We start from the raw sequence: 22861 nt of genomic DNA on the forward strand, positions 1-22861 counted from the left end.
ATCACAAATAATCATGGCGTGTAACGAGTAGTAAACTCCATCATTCCAAGCTTGAATTGGTAGGATGCCACTTTTATTAGGGAATCAAATGCAATCGCCTCTGATGAAACTCGGTTATGATATACAAAGTTGCCTACGCACCATTAACATGGCAGGGAGGAGAGAATGAGTGAGGCAAAGAGGTAGAGCGTGAGGTTGGCCTCGTTAAACGAGACCATTTTAATGCCCACGTATTAAGCTTTATTAGACATCCTCCTTAGGGGTACCATCCCACAGTGAGTTTATCCAAGGATAGCCTAAGAGAAAAATAGGCACCATAACCAATCCTATAAAGCTAGTTGTCCGGATGTTACCAACCCCAATTATAGCATGGGTGGTTACCCATAGAAAAAAATGAGAACAATATGGGGGTGTTTTCATAAAGCCAAGTAATATGTGAGTAAACCTAAGGTTTGATTTAAAAGACAGAACATAGTTGTTAGGAAATAGAAAGAAATGTTAGTTAAATGTACTCGTGTGTGGTGTGTGTGTGTGTGTGTGTGTGTGTGTGTGAGAGAGAGAGAGAGAGAGAGAGAGAGAGAGTGGGGTGTGTGTGTGTGTGTGTGTGTGTGTGTGAGAGAGAGAGAGAGAGAGAGAGAGAGAGAGAGAGCATGTGTGAAAACAGACCATAGGACAACTCAATTGTCAATATCTTTAGCCAACTATTGAGATATTAACAGTGAGGTGGTTCCCACAAACAAACTATGTGAAGCGCAACCCAATTGAAGAGAGAGACTTTTTTATTGTCCTCTGGGGTCTGATCTATGGGACTTCTATGTTCCCAGCTTTGCCGATTATATGCCTTCCTATCCCCGCCATCCCGAAAGGTGGTGTGTTCACAAACGAATCGCACTCACTGCTGCGAAATTTTGTGGCAGAGTTCAAGCTTGGAAAGCATCATTATGAACCCCACCCCACCCCACCCGACCCCGTCCCCAATGACAAGAAATTATTGTAAATTAAAAAATGAAAATAAGAAGGAACAGCACAAAACAGGCTCTATCATATTTGTCTCACGACTTTGTTTCCGTGGAGAACTTACATTGTGCGCGGGCGCGCACACACACACACACACACATTACTACAAAACTTGGCCAATGAAACGATCCAACTCTCCAAAATTTGCCCATCAATAAGAGCACTCTGCCCACCTCGCTATCATCTAAAAGAAAGCTTTGATGGTATACTTATGCAGTTACACTTTCCTTTTCAGCTTTCTTGTTCTCCTCAATTTAGTCACTGGCTCCGGTTCATCACATTCCTTCATTAAACCCTTTTGATTCCGTTCATGCACTCCCTCAAAGACAGAATCCAAGGTAGAAGGATTACCTATGTGTACAAAAAAAACTACCAACCTATTTGAATAGATCAAATCTTATATTTTACTTAACACGGTATGTCAAAAGATAGAAATTGTCCAACCTTTTTTACGCTTGGACGCATCCGCTGACCGTCTCTTCTTGGACTTCTTCCTTTTATGAGCCTTCCCTAATGTTAGAAGCAAATCCTCTGCACCATTTTCAAACGGCTCGTCCTCCTCCTCCTCCTCCTCTGTGCCTTCCATTTGCACCAGAGATCTTTGTCCATCCTTCTCAGGGTCCACCCCAAGAATGGCCTTCCCTGCAACCAGAAAAGATAATGGGAAACTCATTCTTTTATGACACACATCTCACAAATTAACTGCCGCCATACCTGATGGCCTTTCAAGGGCCGCGGGATATTTTGTATCAAAAACTGTGGCCACCAGTGGTTGTTTGAGAAAAATCCGAGTAAGCAGCTGCCTTGTGTTCTTGTGAAACACTCGCAGAAAACGATCCAGACCTGGCAAATTAACCAATTACTCAGACGTGATTAAGGAATTCCAAAAAACCCAAACTTCCCCTAAAAACAAGAAGCAAAGAAACAAAACGCTACTCCCATAGGCATCGAGAGTATATGACCACCACATCGTCCTTGGAAATATGGGTCATTCCAGGGAAACAGTAGTCCTGTATTTTGCTCATGATGTATGGCCAAAGATAACTGGAAGTTTGAGCATAATTTAAATATTCATGCTCGTGGTTCTCGAAACAAAATGGTGGCATACTTTGACTACATCAAGCCCATGTGATCCACACACACAGGCAAATGCGCACACATGCATGCAAACTTTCTTTCGCACTGTTCGCCTTCCTATTGATACCCACATACAGACGAAAAAGAACATAGCAGGCAGACGTTCACTGGCTGCGAAGTATACGTGCATATGAGGTGTCATGCCTCCCAGTTTCCCTTGGGCATGTTAGTATGTATGTCCACATATTGAGAAATTTGGAAAAATGCAGCCAAGTTATTTAAAACCGTGAATGTCTCTTCAATTTAGAAAGTGTTTTAGTGTTCAGTTTTGCTACGTCAGAACAGGCCAATTACATCCTTGTATAGGACCTGCGGACTTCTATTTTGGTATGACCTTTTCCATTAGCTGGACACAGGAAACAGACTTGAGGAATATGGGTGATAGGATTGCAGTAATTGTTTGTCTTTTAGGGCTTCCTCCAGTGTTTGTGTGCCCAGATTCTGCTACAGACAGTGAAGACGATGCACCCCAAAATCTGCAGACAAACTTAGCAACACCAGAAACTCCAACTGATTAAAAGAATGAAACTAGAGTGCTCATGTACAATCGAGTTAGTGGCCCTGGACCGCCATGGGCTAAGGCCCAATAGAGGGCGCTCATACTTCTTAAACAGATCTTAGTGCACACCCCGCACAAGTTGCAGGATCAGATGTGTATTTGGGGTAGTATATATCGATGGTAGGTATACCTACAAAGAACCATTGTCAACAAGCTCTGCTCACCATGCTCTAAAAATGTGTCATGACGCACACTTGCAGGGACCACCTGTTATTTAGAGTCTATGTGTTACTCTCCATGTTCAAGAGACAATGCCACCATACACATTTTCAATAGCATTGCAAAGAACATGATAATTAAAACTTCAGTCCCGTGCACTCCGTTGTACAAGCCCCGATCTGGTTGGCTCACCAGTGTCATCTTGGGCACAGATCATGCTCTCACATGCACAAGGTGAGCCGTCAGTACCACATAAGATTGTACGAGCAGGAATCAAACAATCAATGACATCCCAAGAAAAGCTTTCTAACTATCAACATCCCTATTTGAGACCAAAGCATGTATCACCAACAATAAACCAAAATTATTTTAAATGGAAAGCGATGACATATCAAGACAAGCTTTCTAACTATAAACATCCCTACTTGAGGCCAAAGCATGTATCACCAACAATAAACCTAAATCAAATTAAATGGAAAGCGATGACATATCAAGACAAGCTTTCTAACTAAAAACATCCCTACTTGAGGCCTAAGCATGTATCACCAACAATAAACCTAAAATAGTTTAATGGCAGCCTCAACTTTCACATCTGAAGTTACATGTGATGTCAAAATTAGCTCTTACCACAAGCTGCAATTACAGGTAAAATTGGGTGCACTGCAATCGAGCGGATACTGCCTGAAACCCTCCCTTTGAAACTTCCAAGCAATTTTCCTGAAAATAAAAACAGCCACTCTTCAAACATTGTAAATTTTCACTATGAAAATTCTAGTTATGCCATGCAACAATAATTCAACAACATAAACCTGATCGCATGTCAAAAGAAGCTAGATCACCATTCCCTGTCCCGACAAAAACAGTGTTCCCATCGGTATCTGCTTCAACAGCCTTGATAGGTGACTCAAGAAAATCAAACGCCATCATTGGCCGTCTTCTTGCACCTATATCATAGAGTCTGACCTGTGCAAGATTATCACATTCAGGACTCTCTTTTCTGTAAGCAAAAACAGGGCTTCTTTACATAGATCCAACAATGCCCACAACAGCCACTGTGCAGAAGAGGTGACGCTGAAATAATAGACAAACCAGCTGAGAAAAAGGGAAACCAAGCGAGATGTAAAGGAGATGAAGAATTGGAGCATATGCCATAAGCTCCCTTATCTGAATTACAACACCTAGACAAGGGAACTATGGCATCTGATAAACTGAAAATGCTGATGTATGGTGGATGAAATCTTCGAGGAAGATGGAAAAGACATGTTCTTAAAGGAGCCTTTGATTTGCTACCCCCTTCGAGACAAGCCTAAGAACTGTGAACTTGAAAGCTACCTGCACAAACTGAGTTGCTGACAGGGGTGAATGATGCTGCTTGCATGAAAGATAATCCGCTTTTGCTACCACTAGCTCTTGGAAAGAGCACTTCTGCTAGCCGATGGCTGAAGAAAAGAGGGGTTTTAAGTGTGTTTATACGCACTTGGGCTCAATGTGCCACATACTCTGACTCAGAGACAACTTGTATCCTTAGACTAGCAAAGCCTCAAGATCTCCTATTGGTACCTTTGCGACCTTGTGCATAGAACCTGCTTCTCTGCTAGATCCATTAGATTGGCTAGGACTAAATTGCAAGTGGGGGAATGTCTTCTTTCAAGTCTCTCCAACATATCTTCATGTTGCCAAGCACTATTCTCATTTTATGATGCACGTCAAATTCTCTGATACCTGCTGGCACCAATAATTCGTGTGACCTTCTTCACGCAGCCTACACTTTGTATTCTCCCAGATAGTGCAAATGAAATCTTCAATAAAAATATACCTTCATAAGTTCAGAACAGTCTGAACTCACGAATTATAAGAGGGAATAAAGCACTCATAAAACTATGAAAGCAAGGGACACAAGAAAAAGAAGAAAAGAAAAAAAAACTAAATCACTTTATTTGCTACGAAACAAAACTAGATAAAACAAAATATTATTAACTTAAAAATGTTTTTAGAAAAGTCATGTGCAAAATAAGTTGACGCAACTTACTTGGCTAAAACTTAAAACAAGTACTCAGCTTTAAACAAAAAAGAATAAGACATCTTAAAAACTTGACCCTAAAAATCAAACTTCACACAACAACTAAAACCAACGAGCTAAGTTTCTATCACCCTCCAGAGGTGATGGGCATACTCAGACATGATAAAGGCTAGCATTTGTCAAGCTAGAGTAAAAATACTAGAAGCGCTAGAGATCACGTGTGATACTAAATCAAACAATAAGTGTGCTTTTAAGCTCCCCACTTTTATTGGATTTACTATTGATCATCTTGAACATTCCAAAGGAAGAAACATTAAAAATAAACTTACTACGATGCAAAAAAGAAAGAACATTTTTCATGATTCTTTTGAACGAGTATCCTTTCTCAAGCAATAAAGAAATAAGATGGCACGATTGAACAACAAAAGCAGATTTACTAGAACAAAGACGAGAAAATCTAAATAATTGAGAGCAAATGACACCGTACTTAGCTAAAAGAGAAATGTTCGAAGAAATGTGAGGCATACCGATGATATTAAGATTGACATATTCTGGTTCAAGGCGCTTATCATAGATATCTACTTCTAATCCCAAGAGAGTCTGAAAAAGCAAGGTCTAAAAAGGCACTATTTCTGGTACAGTTAAGTTCACAAAACTCCTTAGGATAAATTCCTCCACCTATAGAACTCGAAATAAAGTACATAAAATCTTGAAAAGAAGGAACGTCCAGAACAAAAAGATCATCTGCAAAGCGTCTTACATTGCATAACCTCTACAAAAATATTAGGAAAGTGTTAGCAAGGACAAGACGCTCCATAAAAAAAAACTCATTAGTAAAAAGATAGAAATTAGCAAGAAAAACAACACAATTGGTGCCCATAGGGATACCAATTGTTTGCTTGAAAAGAGAGTCACCAACGGTTATATATAACTTTTCCAAAAGAAAATCTAACCAAGATATGATGTCAACATCATCTACAGTCCTGGTGAATCTCTTTCTTCCTTTGTCTACATCTACATTCTTACTTTTTAACCATAAGAAGTCAAAGTTCAAAGTTGACTTTTCTACTAGCAATGCCTTGTACCTATCCTTCGCAAGCTTGTACGCAAAAACTTTTGAAAAAAGAGACTTGACTCTGAATTTAAGGTCCTCCAAATTTAGCTTCGTATATAGCGTTGTAAAGTCAAAAGTTTGGAGACATAGAAAAGAAGATTTCTCCTTGAGGCTTCTTGAAGAGTTCAAAAACTTTATAACAAGAATCACACCTACTGAATCATTTAAAATCCAACTTGAATCTGTAGGTACGTTTCCTTCCTTTAGTAGATTTTTCCACAATTCATTTACGCTAGGTAAAATGGCTTTGAAACAATAACTATGCCATTTGGAAACCTCGGTCAAAGAGGTGTTACAAGAAGCAGCTATAAATCTAGGCTTTTATAGAGTTCTTGTGGAACTTCCAAGCGGTATATAAAAAAGGTAATTTAGCTGTGGCGTTTGAAACCAAAAGACTTACAAAAATCTTGATGTTTCAAGATAACCTCTTGTATCGAAAGATCACAACCATTGTAAGTCAAGAGCTTTTGATTTTGGCAACTTTTGGGGCTCTGCTTTTAGCATCCCTTAAAAACTTATAAATAGTGGGCAGGGCAAGGTTGCATCCGTACGTACGTACGAATCCATACTGTACGGCAAATTTTCCCCCTTTTTAAAAAATCGATTTTTCGGGCCCAAACTCGGCGAAAATAGGTCGGACAGCGCTGAGAGTTTGTAGATAAGGGGGGCACTTACCTTAGGGTTCTCAAGCATAAAAAATCAGCATTATTAAAAAGCTCTCAGCCTTGCGTGCGTTTTGCAGAGACCTATGCAGTGCGTTTAAAAGTTATCAGGGTACAGAGCTCTCAGCTTCTGCACACTCCAGAGTTTGTGCCCACTCTCTCCAAGGTATTCCTCTTCCCTCTCTCATGTTCTCTCGCGTGACTCTGCGTTCTTCTCGCGAGACTCTCCGTTCTACCAAGTTCTCAATGCTCACGAGTCTTTCCGTCCTCGAGCGATGCGACTTTTTGAATCTCATGAGTTTATGTTTTATGTACATTGCACAGGCTTCATCATGCCGCGCCAGAGCAACGCTAACTGGTCACTCCACACAAACATTGTCCAAATTGTCAACACTCCTTTGCAGAAAGAGACAGGCACGCGTCAATGGCAGTGCAAGTATTGTGGATTGATACGCACAAGCACGATCACCCGCGTCATCAGGCATCTGACAGGTAGAGAATGCACCAACAATTGTGGTCCTTGCCCAAATATATCCCAGCAATTGAGAGACGAATTGATTGCAGAGCATTATCCAGGAGGGGCTTCTTCAGGATCTTCTGTGAGAGGGAGTCAAAGTACACAGGATGTATTACATGATGCTTTAGTGGGGGAGTTGTCTGATACAGGTGCCGACGAAGGAGTGGATGCTGGTGGTTCTGGTTCAGGACAACCCTCAAGCTCTAGGAAGAGAGCACGTGTATCTGGGGATGCGGAGGATGTATTGCCTACTGCTACAGGTGAGGGACGCCCCCCAACAGGTCCAAGACAAACCACCATACCTTCTCGCATCTCAGCCCAATCTTGGGTAAAGGAACGACAGAGGGTTGCAGAGATGAAATAGCTCGTACTCTCATTGAATGCAACATTTCATTCAATGTATTGAGGACAGATCAGTGGAAGAGGATGGTGCGAGCCATTTCACAGGTTGGTCCGACAGAAGGGTGGAGTGGTTTGGATTATACGAAGATGCGGACCACTATGCTAGTTGAGCAAAAAGCCTTGATAGACAAGGCATTGGTCCCAGTGAAAGCAAGGTGGCAGTGACATCCGTAGGCGTCACATAATCAACATCCTTGTGTCCTCTTGCTTGGGTACTTCTTGCGTGCAGTGGATGCTGGAAAGGCTGGAGAAAAGATTACAGGGGAGTTCATATTCAAGCATATACGCCAAGCAATTCTTGATGTTGGAAAAGATAATGTTGTACAGGTTGTGACGGATAATACTAGCAATTGCAAGGCTATGGGAGAGATGGTCGAGAGAGAGTTCAAGCGTATTGTGTGGACTCCATGTGCATCACACTGTCTTGATTTGTTGAGGAGGACATTGGCCATTTGTCTTGGATGCAGCCCACTGTTGCAGATGCAACAAAGATCACCACATTCTTTCGAAAGAAGCATCAGGCGCTTGCCACCTTCAGGAGTCGTAGCACATTGGACATGGTGAGACCTTCGAAGACCAGATTTGCCTATATGTATCTAGTCTTGCAGCGGCTCTTCAAGCTTAGGGATCCACTACTTCAGATAGTAGTTGATCCAAAGTGGAGAAATATGCACAATTCCCAGGACGAGCGTACAAAGTATTTACAGAGAAAGGTACTTGATGAGTCTTTTTGGGCAGAGGTGCAGAGTCTCACAGTGGCTCTCCAGCCTGTATATGTTCTTCTACGTCTCACGGATATGGAGGGCTCTACCTTGGGGCTGGTCTTTCATCTTTTTCAGCAGATGAAGGACCACATCACCAAATGCACGAAGTTATATGAGGAACGGTGAGCGTACTTATCTTTTTGAGACTTGTTTTTTGCTTTTTCAAGTATACTCTTGCATTATTTAAATTTTAATCCTCTTCATCTACGAATCGCATCACTTAATACTGAATTCTCTTGTTGCTTGCACAATCATCATTGCAGCCGAGCTGACATTTTAGGCATTGTAGAGACACAGTGGACGTTTATGTGTCGTCCTATTCATGGGATGGCAGCATTGCTCCATCCTCTCTACAAGAAGCCTGAATTGTACACGGACACTGGCTTGTCCAAGCTACATTCAGATTATGTGGGCACTATGTTTGATGAGGAGGACCAGCTTCTTATTGATGCCGAGTTCTGTAGCTTCATGAATAACCTTGGGCCATCCTTCTCAAGAGCGGTTGCATTGAGAAAGGAGATTACAAAGGTTCCTCTCACATGGTGGCAGACTCATGGCAAGACAGGACTGCCTAACCTTGCTCGTCTCGCTCTTCGGATTCTCTCTCAGGTAAGGGATCTTCACCTAGTACCATGGTCCTAGACTCCTAGTAGCCTACTGGCATGGATGATGGATTTACCCTTGCATTTGCACTATAAATTATGCAGGATTACTCAACAGATGCATGCAAGCGTAATTGGAGCGCTTATTCATTGATTCACACCAAGATCCGCAATCACTTGAGCACTAGTCAGCTGGAGAAGCTAGTTCATTGCAGAGCCAACATGAGGCTTGTGCGGAGTTTTCATGCTTTGGGGACCCCAAAGCAGGTATGTCAAAAATTAGTGGTTTCTAATGCTAACTTTGTGGTGACTCATGACGTTTGTCAGTCTTGGGTCCAGACTCAAGTTATCTAACTTGCTCCTTTTTATCAAAAAATAGGTGGATCCTACGACCTTGAAGATGGTGGCAGATCCTAGTATAGAGGAGATTAACACCCAGATCAAAGATGAGCAGGACATCCTTCGAGAGCTCCATAAAGAGCTCGAGAGTGTGGATCGACGTGTCACCAGGTCTCGTGCCTGAGCATTTACTATTCCACTACAGCCTGGTACTCAAGATCCTCCTACTACCCGGCGGGAGCGCATTCGCAAGGGGAAGCTCCCTGTTCGCACTCATCGCAAGCATGCGAATGATGCCGTGCGTCTCATTGAGACTCAGAGTTCAAAGCAGGTTGCGGCAGATGATGGGGATGTGGAGCTACTTCAGCCTGATCCTCCAGTGGTTACCGTTGCAGAGCCAAAGTATGATGATGAGGGCAATGTCTTGATAGATGGAGGCATGCCCGATTTAGCATCATCATCATTTGCATCTGATGATGACTTTTGAGCAGTGATTTAGGGTGGTTTTGATGGATTTTGACTCATGACTTTTGACAGTAAATGCATTTTGCCATTGGGCAATGGACTATAGTCTATTTTATTATGTAGTGTGTTCCCATTTCTCTGTCTTTTTGATCGTAGAGTCTAGACTGGTCACTCTCTATGATGTATCCATCTATGTATGACGATTGATATTAGATAATCACTGATCAGTCCTCAGTCTTGACTCTTGATGTTTTAAGTATTTTGATTCTGGAATCTGGTATGTTGAAGTTTCAAGTTTTAATTGTTCGCAATCGTGATTTATGTTTAGTGCTATTGAAATTAAACTAAGTGATGTACTCTAAGAGTTAAGTACGGATAATATTTGAAGCAGTATCTAATGGATGTTTGAGCAGTATCTATGTCTAGACTCTATGTAGTTACTAGTATGTATAGGCTGAAAAAGACTGAAGCCACTATTCTTTTGTTGTTACGAATGTTACGTATTGGTCCCGTACCTTAAAGGCCGATCCGTACAGAAGTACGTACCTTACGTACCATACACTCCGTACCTTTCCACCTTGGGGCAGGGCTCCCACTCTATAGAGCATCTGGACGCAGAGTCTGAGAGTGAGAACCCTCCCACTCCCTTGTACTTTGAACTCAGATTAATACAAAAAGAAATACCGAAAGGGGCGTCAGTCTTTGGGGCCAATATCTCTGGACACGAAACTCCATCGGGGCGTGTCGAATCAATTGTGAACTGTGGACTGTTTTGAAGTGAATCTCTGTTGTGTCGCGGTAGAATCTTGACTTCAAGTGTCCAACTTTGTTACAGTGGTATCAAAGCGCAGCCGATTTCTCTTCTATTGGGAAATTCGATCCTTTTCTTGCGACACTTATCGATTCAAACAGAGATCAGTCGACTTCCCCTACATCTGAGAATGCGGGAAGAGATCACGAAGAAGATTCTCACGAGGAGTGTGGCCTGCCTCGGCCTACTCAGGCGGAAATTGAAGAGATGAAGCGTCGACAATTGGTTGACGATGCGACAAAGATGATGATCGACATTGCAAAGGATCCCAAATTTGCAAAAAATTTTACGCAGACATCCTTCGACGAAGTGCACTCTCAATGGGGTGGCAGAAGGCCACAGAACCACCCCTCAAACCAACACTCAAGAAACCTCCTACTCCGAGGATGTTTACAAAGCAAGAATTAGAAGAGATGGTTGATACACGGATTACCCAGCTTTTTGACGCAACCAACAAAGCCAAAAAGCACGCCAAAAAGAAGAAGAAAGGAATTGACTTCGTGGGATATTTGGGTCGTCAATCTGCTTTTGCCTCAACAAGAAAACAGAAAAAGCGTGTCAGATTTGAAGGAGTATCTAGTTCTTCTTCTTCTTCTTCTGTTCTTCTAGCTTTTCTGACTTGAGCGAAGAAGACAAGAAAGGGGAAAAGCGAAGCAAAAAGCAAAGCTTCGGAAAGGGCAAGAAAAAGGCAAAGAAGCCTAAGTTTTGCCCAGTTTCTGATAGTTCTATAGAGGGCTCGTCTTCAGATTGTTCGAACTCCGATGATCACAGATTTTATGCAAAGAAGAAGAATTTTTATAAAGCCAACCAGTATGACTTTCTGGAGGATAAAAGCAAGAAAGTTCGAGAATTTAAAGAAGGTGGACAGTCAATTAAATTTGACACTTTTTCTAGATTCCAAGATGCTTCGAGGGCTTTCGCCTTCATACAGCAGTTTGATATAGCCTTCTCTGGAGGACATTACTTAGAGCACTCCAAGATTCCGAGGGCTATCTACCTCTTACTTCAAGGGAAATGCTCGAACAAGGTGGTCCACTCTTCTTCTGAACAAGAAAGCCCCAGTTAAATGGCTGAAATTTAAAAGGCTTTTTATTTCTTCTTGGTTGACTCGGAAGTACGAGCGCGACATACAAACTGCTTGGAACCATCTCCGGATGACAAAAAAGGATACCTTGGACGCATATTGCGAGAGATTTTGGAGCTCTTTTCTACCCGCTTCTTCATTTAAGAAGATCTCGTTTAAAGAACAGATTGAGCGGTTTACCTTGGGACTTCCTACGGAGATCCGAGATCACTGCTTAGAGCAAAAGTCAGATTCTAGAACTGATGAGTCATGCGAAACAAGGGTTTGCCATACAATCAGGCAGTTTGATTTACCCCACAGATGAGTTCAGGACGCAAAAAACAGAAGAGACTTCTAAAAATGAAAGTAGAAAGAAGACGAGTCCCCAAAATCAGAAAGATAAGGATGCACGACCCCGGGTCACTCCTCGAGAGAGAGCCAACTACATTAAAGAGGGGAAGTGTTTTGGATGCGGGGAACAAGGACACATCTCCGCGAAGTGCCCTAAAAAGGCACAAAAAGAACAAGATGAACAAAAGCCAGAGAGTTCAAAAGAACATGTAAGGTGCAACAGAAGTGAATGTTGAACTTTGCTCAAGATGAGTGCTCCGAACTGTGCTCAAGGCTCCTTTTTCTTATGGAAGGAAGAGCCTTCCGTTCTTAATGAGATAATGCAATAGACACAAACAAAGTGAATGGACACTGTGAATGGAAGTGCATGAGACTGAGAGATAGAGAAGAGAATACGACACCAGAGACGTTGTGTAGCGCGGATAATGTGTCGTGCTCTCTACAGTGTGGGTACCCCTCAGTGCAATGTGCGTGGCAATCTCACTCAAACAAATGGAAACTCACTCAAACAGAATGAAACACAGAAACAATGGATAACAACAGAACAACAGAGACACAACAGTGGACCAGAACATGTGGACTCGACTATCTCAAAGAACCATGTACAGACTCTGGCGTGGCAGCACACTCAGCTCCAGCCCAGGACTCATTGGTACAAATGGGGGTGTCGAGGCTCAGATGTGCAGGGTGAGTGCCGAGGTACTCTGTGTAAGACAGCCTACCCAGACGATGACCAGACCATCCATGAAAGATCTTGATAATGACCCAACAGCTACTACTCATAGATACAATCATAAAGAGCCACCAACGGCTCAGAAATGTCAGCCAGCTAAGTGTGACCTGGCCACATGTCCACTAGGCCACCATCTGTATCCCTGCCACGTGTCACTGCCCAGAGTGTCCGTCCAATGTGAACAGACCAGACCAACTCAGTAGATAGAAAATGTAAGACCTCGCCGTACCATTCCGGTGTTGTATCTATTTTAAAAAGACTGCTATCTGGAAAGTCATCCGCAATCCCGGTAGCTTCTTCACCTGTGTGAATGCGAGAGAGGTGGTCAGCCATTACATGATGCTTACCAGGACGGAGTACCACTTCAAAATCAAACTCTTGGAATAGGAGGAGCCATCGCCATACTCGACCTGCGACCTATGGCTTATTAAGCAGATAGCGCAAGGCATGGTGATCAGTAATAATTGTGAAGTGGATCCCTAGCAAATAGTGACGAAATTTTTGTAGAGCATACACTATAGCCAAACCTTCCCTCTCTGTGGTGCTATAGTTGCGCTCTGCTTTGGTGAGCAGGCGACTTGCATAATGTAAAGAGCGATCCAAGTTCAACTCTTTGCTAGGCTGAGTCAGCACAGCACCCACAGCCAGCAGACTGGCATCTGTATGCACATGAAAAGGTAGGGCCCAATCCAGGGCAACTAGAATAGGCGCTTCAGTGAGGCGTTTTTTGAGGTATGCAAATGCTTCAGCCTCGAGTGTTGACCACTGGAAGGGAACAGCAGCACTGGTGAGCCGGGTCAATGGTTGAGCCACCTGTGCATACATACGTATAAACCTGCCATGATAGCCGATGTGGCCCACAAAGCTCTGAACACCTTTGGGATTTATGGGAGGAGGTAACTTCAAGATGGCCACTATCTTCTCTGGGTCACGTGCTAAACCTTGAGCAGACACCACATGGCCCAACAGTGTGCCCTCGGTGACCAAAAAATGACACTTGTTCGGATTTGGCTTCAAACGTGCCTCTCTGCACCTGAGGAAGACTGCAGAGAGCTGAGCAAGATGCTCCTTTAGATTTTCTACTGGTGTCGAACATTGAGCACCCGAGAAGGTAGAAAAGTCGTCCATGAATATGCGAAGGTGATCAGTAAGCAGAGGACAAAAGATGAGATATACTATGCGATCGAAAGAAGGCGGTGCATTTTTAAGCCCAAAAGACATTCTAGTGTAGATGAAAATACCCCAGGGAGTCACAAAAGCTGTTTTGACTTGGTCGTCAAGATGTATTTTTAACTGATTGTAGCCGCTGAACCCGTCCATAAAACTATACAGTACATGGCCGGCGACATCTTCGAGGACTCTCTCAGTGAAAGGGTTCGGAAATCCATCCGAGATTGTGACCTTATTCAGAGCTCGGTAGTCGATGCAAACTCGAATTTTGTTGGACTGCTTCTTTGGGGCAATAACCATAGGGGACAACCATTCTGAGTACTCTATTGGTACAATAATACCTGCTTCTTGCATTTTTTCCAACTCGATTTTGACTGCTTCTGCATACTTGGGATTCAGTTTGTAAGCCCGTCCTCTGACCGGCTTAGCCCCCTCAACCAGAGGAATTGTGTGGACTCCTAGCTCTGCTGGGATTCCTTCCAAATCGTGGTAAGACCAGGCAAACACATCCTTGAAAGAGCGCATGAAAGAGATTACCTAGTCGAGTAGAGCGGGGTGATCCCATAACCAAGCGGCTAACAAGATGGGCTGATGGTTGTCAGGGCGAGGCTGCATCAGGGGGAGAAGACCGTGCCGCCTCTGTGAGCTTCTGGACATTATGAGCTAGCGTCTGATCAATGTTGAAATCAGCATACTCTTCCTGCAACCATCCTGATGGAAGCTCTGCGAATGGTAAATCCTCAGATACCTCAGAGTGCTCCGGCATGGGTGGAGAGTCAGATGGAGTGGAGGCTAAGGAAGGAGCTGGGGTGTTGGCCAACTCTTGCAAGGGAGACTTTTTTCCCGTCTATGGTGGGTTATAGGCTCACCCAGGCCGACGGTTTCCATCAATTGACCCTCTGAAGGATGCTCACCAGAGACCGGTCCGCTTGGTTCTGGCGCACTTGGTTGACTGGGATTACTGGCTTCAAGTGTAGCTTCAGGTGTAGGATCAGGGGGAGAGGGTGAATCTGTTGGCAAAGGTTGAAGAGAGACTACATAGCATGGCATCGAAGAGGTAGCTTCTAACCACTGCAGTAAGTCTTCATCGGACCCATCAGGAGGGACCGGCTGCTCCAAGTCAGGGTTGGACTCTACTGACAAAGAGCTATGCTGAACGACCAGATCCATACCTCCTTCAAGACGAATTTGTTGCATTGGAGAGCCAGGAGTATGTATCCACATGGCGTCGTTTCCCCAATCGTGAAGTGCTTTCGTATGTCGCAACCATGGCCTACCAATCAGCAAGGGATAACCTCCCTCTACCTAGGGAAGATTAACTACCACAAAATCCAAGTTAAAAGTGAAATCTTGTACCTTCAGAGGCACCTTGTCGACTATGCCCACTGGGTAGACTGTTCTCTGATCGGCCAATGTAACAGTGAAAGGAGCAGGTCGTGTAGGCTGTAGACCTAAGGCCATCATAGTGAATTCGGGCATCAAATTGATTCCAGATCCACCATCAACGATGACGCCGGATAGCTGGTGCCCAAGAATAGATACAGTGAGACGAGGACTTTTATAATCGGTGAGGGGAGCAGTTGGATAGAAAATCAAATAAGACTCTGAGGGCTGTACAGGGAGGTGCCCGCCACTAGGCCCAACCCCCGGGTATAGAGACTGAATGACTAACAGGGTGTCACTTCTGAGTGTTGCGTCGAGCCTTAGCATGTCGTATAGTGACACCTGCTGAAAAGTATTCTTCAAAATGGCTTCTGCTGTGGGCTTGGCGCCTTCGAACTGGGCTCCCTTCGGGACCTTAATCTGTTTCAAGTCAGCCACTCCTTCCAAGAAGGCTCCATCAATGTCAGATAACAGGGAAGTTGGTTTGCTCTGAGCAATTTTGAAGGCTAGTCCTCTGGGTCAGGTAGACCAGATTGAGGAAGTGGGGACTGGCGAGGTGGACCTGTGGGCAGACTGAGACCAAGAGTTGCTCTTTGTGCCCGAGTAAGGACACTTGTAGTGGCTTAACCACATGAGTAGTAGGTGATGGTTGAGGCACGGTGTTCACAGTAATCAAGTTTATCTTCGAGAAGGTGAATTCTTGCTGGTTCTGAGTCGAGCCTGAAGACGTGGATGCCCTTTGCGTGGGACAATCCTTACTGTAGTGATCCTTCGAATCAGGGCAATGACGACAAGGAGGGGACCCCTCAGGTAAAGGACACTTGCTCTGATAATGCCCATATTCTTCGCATCTGTAGCAGAGTATGGGCTGATTGGAAGGACGAAACGGGGGACGAGGTGGTTGCTACATGGAGTTGGAGGCTGAAGTGTAGAAGCTCTGAGAGGTTGAGGTGGCATTAGCATTATAAAAACTTTGAGTCGGGAAAGTACTTGAGATACCTTGGACAGCAGGGGTATTGAGCAAAGGTGGTATGTAGTTGGGATGGCCGTAGTGGGAAACCATGTTGGATGTTGGTGCTAACCCCTGTTGGAGAGTAGGACCAAGACTTTGCTGTATTTTGTGCAATCCCTTTATATAGTAGCAATCCTTATCTTCATGACCCGATTTTTCGCAGAGGTGGCAATAAGAGCGAAGGGGACAGTCCTGTGGAGGGTGTCCTGGAGAGCGGCATGAACTACACCATACCATAGCCTTAGTCTCCTGCTGAGAACTGAGCTCTTCTAACTCTCTTTTAAGTTGATCATAAGCCTCTTGATGTGGAGGCTTCTCCTATCTGAGAGAGAAGGATCTCTCTTCTTGAAGGGCCCGCTGTAACTTTAGGGCTTCCAGTTCCCTTCGTAAAGAAGTCAAGGGGTCTGATGGACTGTCCACGAGTACAAGGGCAGTATCTAACTGAGGAGAGTCAGTGAACTGCATTCTTGCTCCCTCTATTCTAGTAGCAGTAGCAACAAAGTCTTCCAGACTGGCTTCAGGACGGAGGCTTTCTCTGAGCTTTTGTTGAGAAGTCTTAAGCAGAGCCTTCTCTACCCACTTCTTCACCATGAATTCCCCTGGTTGCTGAGGCAGCTTGGCGACCAGGGACTTTGTTTTGGTCATGAGCTCTGCAAATGTCTCCTTGGGCTGGAGCAACAGGTTGGCCTTCTTCACCATGAATTCCCCTGGTTGCTGAGGCAGCTTGACGACCAGGGACTTTGTTTTGGTCATGAGCTCTGCAAATGTCTCCTTGGGCTGGAGCAACAAGTTGGCCAACTCATCTAGAATCTTCTCTTGATAATCCCCCGGTCGGAAAGCTTCACAGAACTGCTGTCTTAACATGGTCCAAGTAGTAAAGTGGTTTTCAATAAACTGATTGTACCATTTATCTGCAAGACCATCCAAGGTGGACGGGAAGAGCACCAGGTATGTGTCTTCTCTGTTGAGGCCACGACCTCTGCAAAGAGAGACAAACCTCCGAGCATGGTCGTCTGCATCCTCTGTGGAGAGACCCTTAGAGGTAGGGAACTTGATGTTCACCTTTGCCAAAACACTTGTGAGCTCCTCCATGGCCTCTCGCTCCTGAGTCTGATGCTCACTAGCTTGCTGTAACAAAATGGGGGAGAGCCTTACCGGAGAAGGTGACCTGGAGGATGTAGAACTGGTCGAAAGAATGGAGGTAGCCGTATGAGTAGGTATGGGTGATGGGGTTAATATGCTTCTACTGGGCACCAAGGGTTGACGCCGTCTGTGGTAGTACTTCAGAGGACTCAGTAGTGCACTTTGACGCTCCAATGACCTCCTTGTATGTGTCATGCAGTAACCGCCAACCCCACCAAGCTTTGGGCAAGAAGACCTTCACTTGGGCAAGACGACCTTCACTTGGCTGAACATTGGTCTAGACTCTACTAGACCAGGGCGAGTGACTAGACCACCTGGCCTGGACCAGGACGAGGAAGGACTAGACCAAGGACGACGAGGACTAGACCAGGACGAGGACTGGGTGGACCAAGGCGAGAGAGGACCAGACCAGCAAGGCGAGAGACTAGACCAACTAGATTAAGCTGTCAAGGGTGAAACTGGACCAGACCAACAAGCTGCACAGGCGAAGCGAAGAAAACCAGCTACTCAACAGAGTGAGACTTCAGTTGAGGTCCCACCGTGATCGCCAAAATGAGAGCACATGTAGCGCGGATAATGTGTCGTGCTCTCTACAGTGTGGGTACCCCTCAGTGCAATGTGCGTGGCAATCTCACTCAAACAAATGGAAACTCACTCAAACAGAATGAAACACAGAAACAATGGATAACAACAGAACAACAGTTGACACAACAGTGGACCAGAACATGTGGACTCGACTATCTCAAAGAACCATGTACAAACTCTGGCGTGGCAGCACACTCAGCTCCAGCCCAGGACTCACAAGTACAAATGGTGGTGTCGAGGCTCAGATGTGCAGGGTGAGTGCCGAGGTGCTCTGTGTAAGACTCGCTACCCAGACGATGACCAAACCATCCATGAAAGATCCTGATAATGACCCAACGGCTACTACTCATAGATACAATCATAAAGAGCCACCAACGGCTCATAAATGTCAGCCAGCTAAGTGTGACCTGCCACATGTCCACTAGGCCACCATCCGTATCCCTGCCACGTGTCACTGCCCACAGTGTCCGTCCAGTGTGAACAAAACAGACCAACTGTACTAACTGTAACTGTGTCCTGTAGCAGTGACACTATAGCCTGCTACACGTTGTAAAACCCTCCTCCAAGGGCCCCACTCTCTATGGCGAGAGCGGTCTACTTATGATTGCACAAATCTCTACAATGCTTGGACTTGCCGACGATGAGGACGAGACGAGACGGGCTGAAAACTGAAAACGCTAAGGGCTGAAATCTGCAAATCTTTATCCATTGAATTCTGACTCTATGTCGGTGACGATGTCGATGACAACAATGCGACGACGACGCGCTGAAAACGCAGATGCTGAAATCTGCTTTTTCCGGGATGAAACTACAAACTTCGCGAGATCTGACCGTGCGGCGAGGATCTGCTCCGGGAAGGTGAGATCTGCGAGGTTCGGGGATTGTTCTGCAATGTCTAAAGGCTGAAAACTGAAAACGCTGGGGTTTCTTGATGTTCCGTCGCGGTGAAACTGCAAAACGCTATGCTAATACAAAAACGCTAGGGCTGAATTTGGTCCTGCTGCTGCCGGTTGTCCTGCAAATGCAAAACGCTAGGCTTCTTGATGGGTCTTGTTGCTGCCGGGGCTGATCTATTGTGCAACAATCGCCAGGCGGCCTGTAGAAGAAAACGCTAGGTCCTTGCAGATGCAAAAACGCTAGCCTTGCTGATGGGGGGGTCTTGCTGAGAAGTTGCCTGTTGAGCGGTGCTTCTGCTGCCTCTTTTGCCAGAAAGTGCTAGCGCTAGGTTTTTATTTATACAAACTAGCAAAATTGCCCTACCTACTTTCCAACAAAAGTCACTTAAAAATAATAAGTGAAAAATGTCAAAAATAGGGAAAATAGGTCTATGCACTGTAAAAATGCTCCTGATGGGTTCTGATGGAAATCTGATGATCATGTTGTGTGCAACCAGAGGATATGCATCTAATCTAAGTGCCTGGACATACACGGTCTGCAAACAGACTCACAAAAGTGCCAGATCACTTCCTATTCTAGACTGACTTGACTGAACTGAACTCTGGTCATGCTGTAGCTTGTCCACGGACACATAGGGTTGGATGTGTCACGTAACAAAACATGGATGGAAAGGCAAGATGAAAGCAAGACTGATTCCAGATTGCATGGGTACTGACCCAAGCACGATTGATGAGAGTACAGAACTTTGCCGAGCTTGGGGCAAAGTGAAAGATCAAGAAGCCCTAATATTCTTTGATGGAGGAGCCAAGGCCAGCTTTATTTCACTTGAATTGTCGGCGCGGCTCGAGATTACACCTGATCGGATGGGACCACTAGTAGAGGCAGTTCTAGCGGCACCCGGCACGGACGTAGCCATTACATCTGTCATTGGCAAACTTCGGTTGCATTGTTAGGGGCATTTGGGGCACGAGGACTTCTACATAATGCCCTTGGAAGGTTGTGATGTCCTCCTGGGAATTCCTTGGTACCATAAGAACAATCCCGTTGTCCACTATCGGATGAGAAAAGTGACGGGTGCATGTCCTTGCATTAACAATGTCGTCCACCATGTAAGCGCATTGTCCTTTAAGAAAGTGGCAGCTTTCCTGACCTTAGAGGCCTATGTAAAATTCCCTTCTGCATAAGCTGTATCAAACTGCTGGAGGAAAGTGAGAGCCTTTGCTTTATCCTCGAAGCCACTGAAAGTACTAAACTTTACAACTACACCACCTTCTTTGTAAGCTTTCGGCCTCTACAGTGTCCCCCAAGTTGTCATAAGGAATGGTCTGCAACATGGGCACTATAGTAGGCATGATCGGCACATGTTGGCCATTAACATTTTGTGTCAGAGGTGTGATATTTGGCTGCTATCCAGAAAAACCAGCCATGCCGAAATGACCCTGTGGCACCCCAAACTAACCCTGGTTGCACTGAAAACCTTGTTGCATACCGATACTACCATACATGGGGTTTGGCGTGACGGCTGGTATACCCCCAAACACTGTTCCTGGCATGTACGGCTGACTTCCAGGCGCATAACCAGCCATACTTTGGAACATTGATCCACCCCCGAAATACCCAAGATGTACCGTGGGTGGTGGGAAAACTGGGTGCATTGCCTGGTAACCAGTTCCCTGTCCATTCAAGACAGCATGCGGGCTCTGAAAGGTGGTGGGCTGAACTGGCATAACCTGTGGAATAGGCGTTCTAGCCCTCTTCAAACCTGTTTTGGAGCCCGTGACTCCGCAACATGCGAGTGTTCCTTGTCCTACCGAGTCGCATGAAGTACCTGGGCTTGAAGCCTCAACAACCTCTGTACGCGGTGTAGGTTGCCTATTTTGCTGTTGCACTGGTGGCACTTGCAAGAACTCCATAAACCTTGGAGTCTGCACCAGTTGCGAAAAGACATTCACGGCGGCTGTAACAGACTTCGACACTCCAAGTCAAGAATCAATCACGACAACACCAAATAACCACTTCAAAACAATTCACAGATCACAATAGATTTACACTGGCTCGACGGAGTTCCGTGCCTAGAGATATTGGCCCCAAAGAGTGGCGCCCCTTTCGGTATTTCTTTATGTATTAATCAATGTCAAAGTACAAGAGCGGTTAGAGTTTCACTCTCAGACTCTGCGTCCAGATGCTCTGTAGAGTGAGCCCTAAACCGTGTATACAAAGATTACAAGGGATGCCGAAAAGCAGAGCCCCAAAAGCTTTTAGTTAAAAAGCAGTTTCTCTCTCTCTCTCAATGAGAGCAACAAAATAAAATAAAGCATGTTCTCTCTCTCTCAAAGCGTAGCAAAAAGCAAAGATTTGCGTCACTCGAAAAAAAATTAAATTTTATTTTTTTCCACCCCCGCGATTTCCAGAAATTAGGGTTTTGGCAGAAATTAGGGTTTGCAGGAATTTTAGGGTTTCTGGCAGAAATTAGGGTTTCTGCTGTCGGTAGCCACATCATCACTTTGTGACATACCTCCCTCTTGAAAGCATTGTAATCGACCGCGATTACGCCTGCAAAACCGACAAAATTCATAAACCGTCTTAGCAGACACTGACTCTTAGTACCTACTTACTAGGAACACACATCTAGCACATGTACCAAATCGACAGTCACATCACATGACATCACAGGACATCACATGACATTCAACATTCATTCGGATCTTAGACCATGATTTATCGGCAATGTAGCTAGCAATCACATCTAGGTCCAATCGGGACCTCATCGATGTCCGATTGACTAACCCCTATTGCAACCATGTCTATTCGAGATCAATCAGACCAAAATGCTGCAATCATTTTGTCTATCAATTCCGGCACTCAAAAGAAGTCAAGAACAAATCAGTATCATAATTAGGAATTCCATTTCATAAAGTCATTCAGCAGAATACTGTCAGCTCTCAATGTCCCTGAAGCTCAAAGAGACATCAGTGACTTTAGTATCAAAATCAAGGCATCTATTGACAAAGGAGCAGAGTAACTCCCCTCTTGTGCATCTGACTGCACCAGATCTCTGAATTTCCGGGTTCCGTTTGGAGTAGACTATGCTAAACCAAAGCATCGAGGTAAAGTTTCACAATCCGAGGAGTATCTGCTAGGTCCTCCTCCTCCATCCACTTTGCATCAAATGCAGGAAAGTTCTTGAACTTAACCAGGAACCGCCTTCGGACTTTACCTTTAGTCTTCGTACCTTATGTGCCAAAATTTGTTCAGGAACAAGAATCTCCTCGTTGTCTTCCACTTCGGGTTGCTCATCAGGCTCCCCATCATGAGGCACATCACCCTTAACAGGTTTCAAGGGACTCACATGCAATGCATTGTGATCCTCCAAGTATCTGGCAGTTTCAATCGGAAGGAGACATCATTTATCTTTTCAGTGATCTCGAAAGGTCCTTCTTCAATTTCAAGTCGTGACGATGGCGAGCCGCTGCCTTTTTCTGTCGTTCTTGAGACTTCTGCAAAGTCTCGCGAACCTTGGCAAAAGCCGTATCCAAATCTCGCGAATATTCATCCGCTTCAAATATCTAATCTTTTGTGCTCAGGAAGGATGGAACCTTCGCAACACTTTCAACAATCTCAAATGGCGTCTTCCCCGTCGAAGAGTGTATCTTGTTATTGTAGGCAAATTCCACCAAAGGTAAGTTCTTTTCCCATTGAGTCTTCTGATCCGAGATACAAGACTTCAATAAATCTAAAACCACTGAATTGGCAATCTCACATTGCCTGTCAGTCTGCAAGCGGAACGATGGCGAGAGCTGCAACTGCGTGCCAATGTTCTCCCAAATTGCCGTCCAAAACAAACTCATAAATCTGGGGTCTCTGTCGGAGACAATCGTCTCAGACGTGCCATGTAATCGAAAAATCATCGTGATCATTCTGTGTTCTCTGGAGATCAAAAATGAAATCCATTGCAA

The 22861-nt window shown here is 44.7% G+C and overlaps 1 protein-coding gene across 4 annotated transcripts in view; it reads right to left on the bottom strand.

Moving 5' to 3' along the window:
* Positions 1-1023: 1023 nt before the first annotated feature.
* The window catches only part of LOC147425839 (Transducin/WD40 repeat-like superfamily protein), a 66346-nt gene continuing 44508 nt past the window's right edge, over positions 1024-22861 (bottom strand). For 2 of the 4 annotated variants that reach the window (XM_086497987.1, XM_086497986.1), the window contains exons 8-12: positions 3682-3835; positions 3500-3589; positions 1732-1860; positions 1462-1659; positions 1024-1368 (exon numbers count right to left, since the gene is read on the bottom strand). In XM_086497987.1, the coding sequence (XP_086354113.1) occupies positions 1235-1368; positions 1462-1659; positions 1732-1860; positions 3500-3589; positions 3682-3835 (705 nt within the window). In that variant the 3' untranslated portion in view covers positions 1024-1234. Of the gene's footprint in view, positions 1387-1461; positions 1660-1731; positions 1861-3499; positions 3590-3681; positions 3836-22861 lie in introns of all 4 variants that reach the window. The other 2 variants (XM_086497985.1, XM_086497984.1) reach the window with 1 other exon arrangement.

The sequence above is a fragment of the Adiantum capillus-veneris genome, chromosome 24 (assembly GCF_014529385.1).
Source record: "Adiantum capillus-veneris isolate H3 chromosome 24, ASM1452938v2, whole genome shotgun sequence".
In the NCBI taxonomy this organism is placed as follows: domain Eukaryota; kingdom Viridiplantae; phylum Streptophyta; class Polypodiopsida; order Polypodiales; family Pteridaceae; genus Adiantum; species Adiantum capillus-veneris.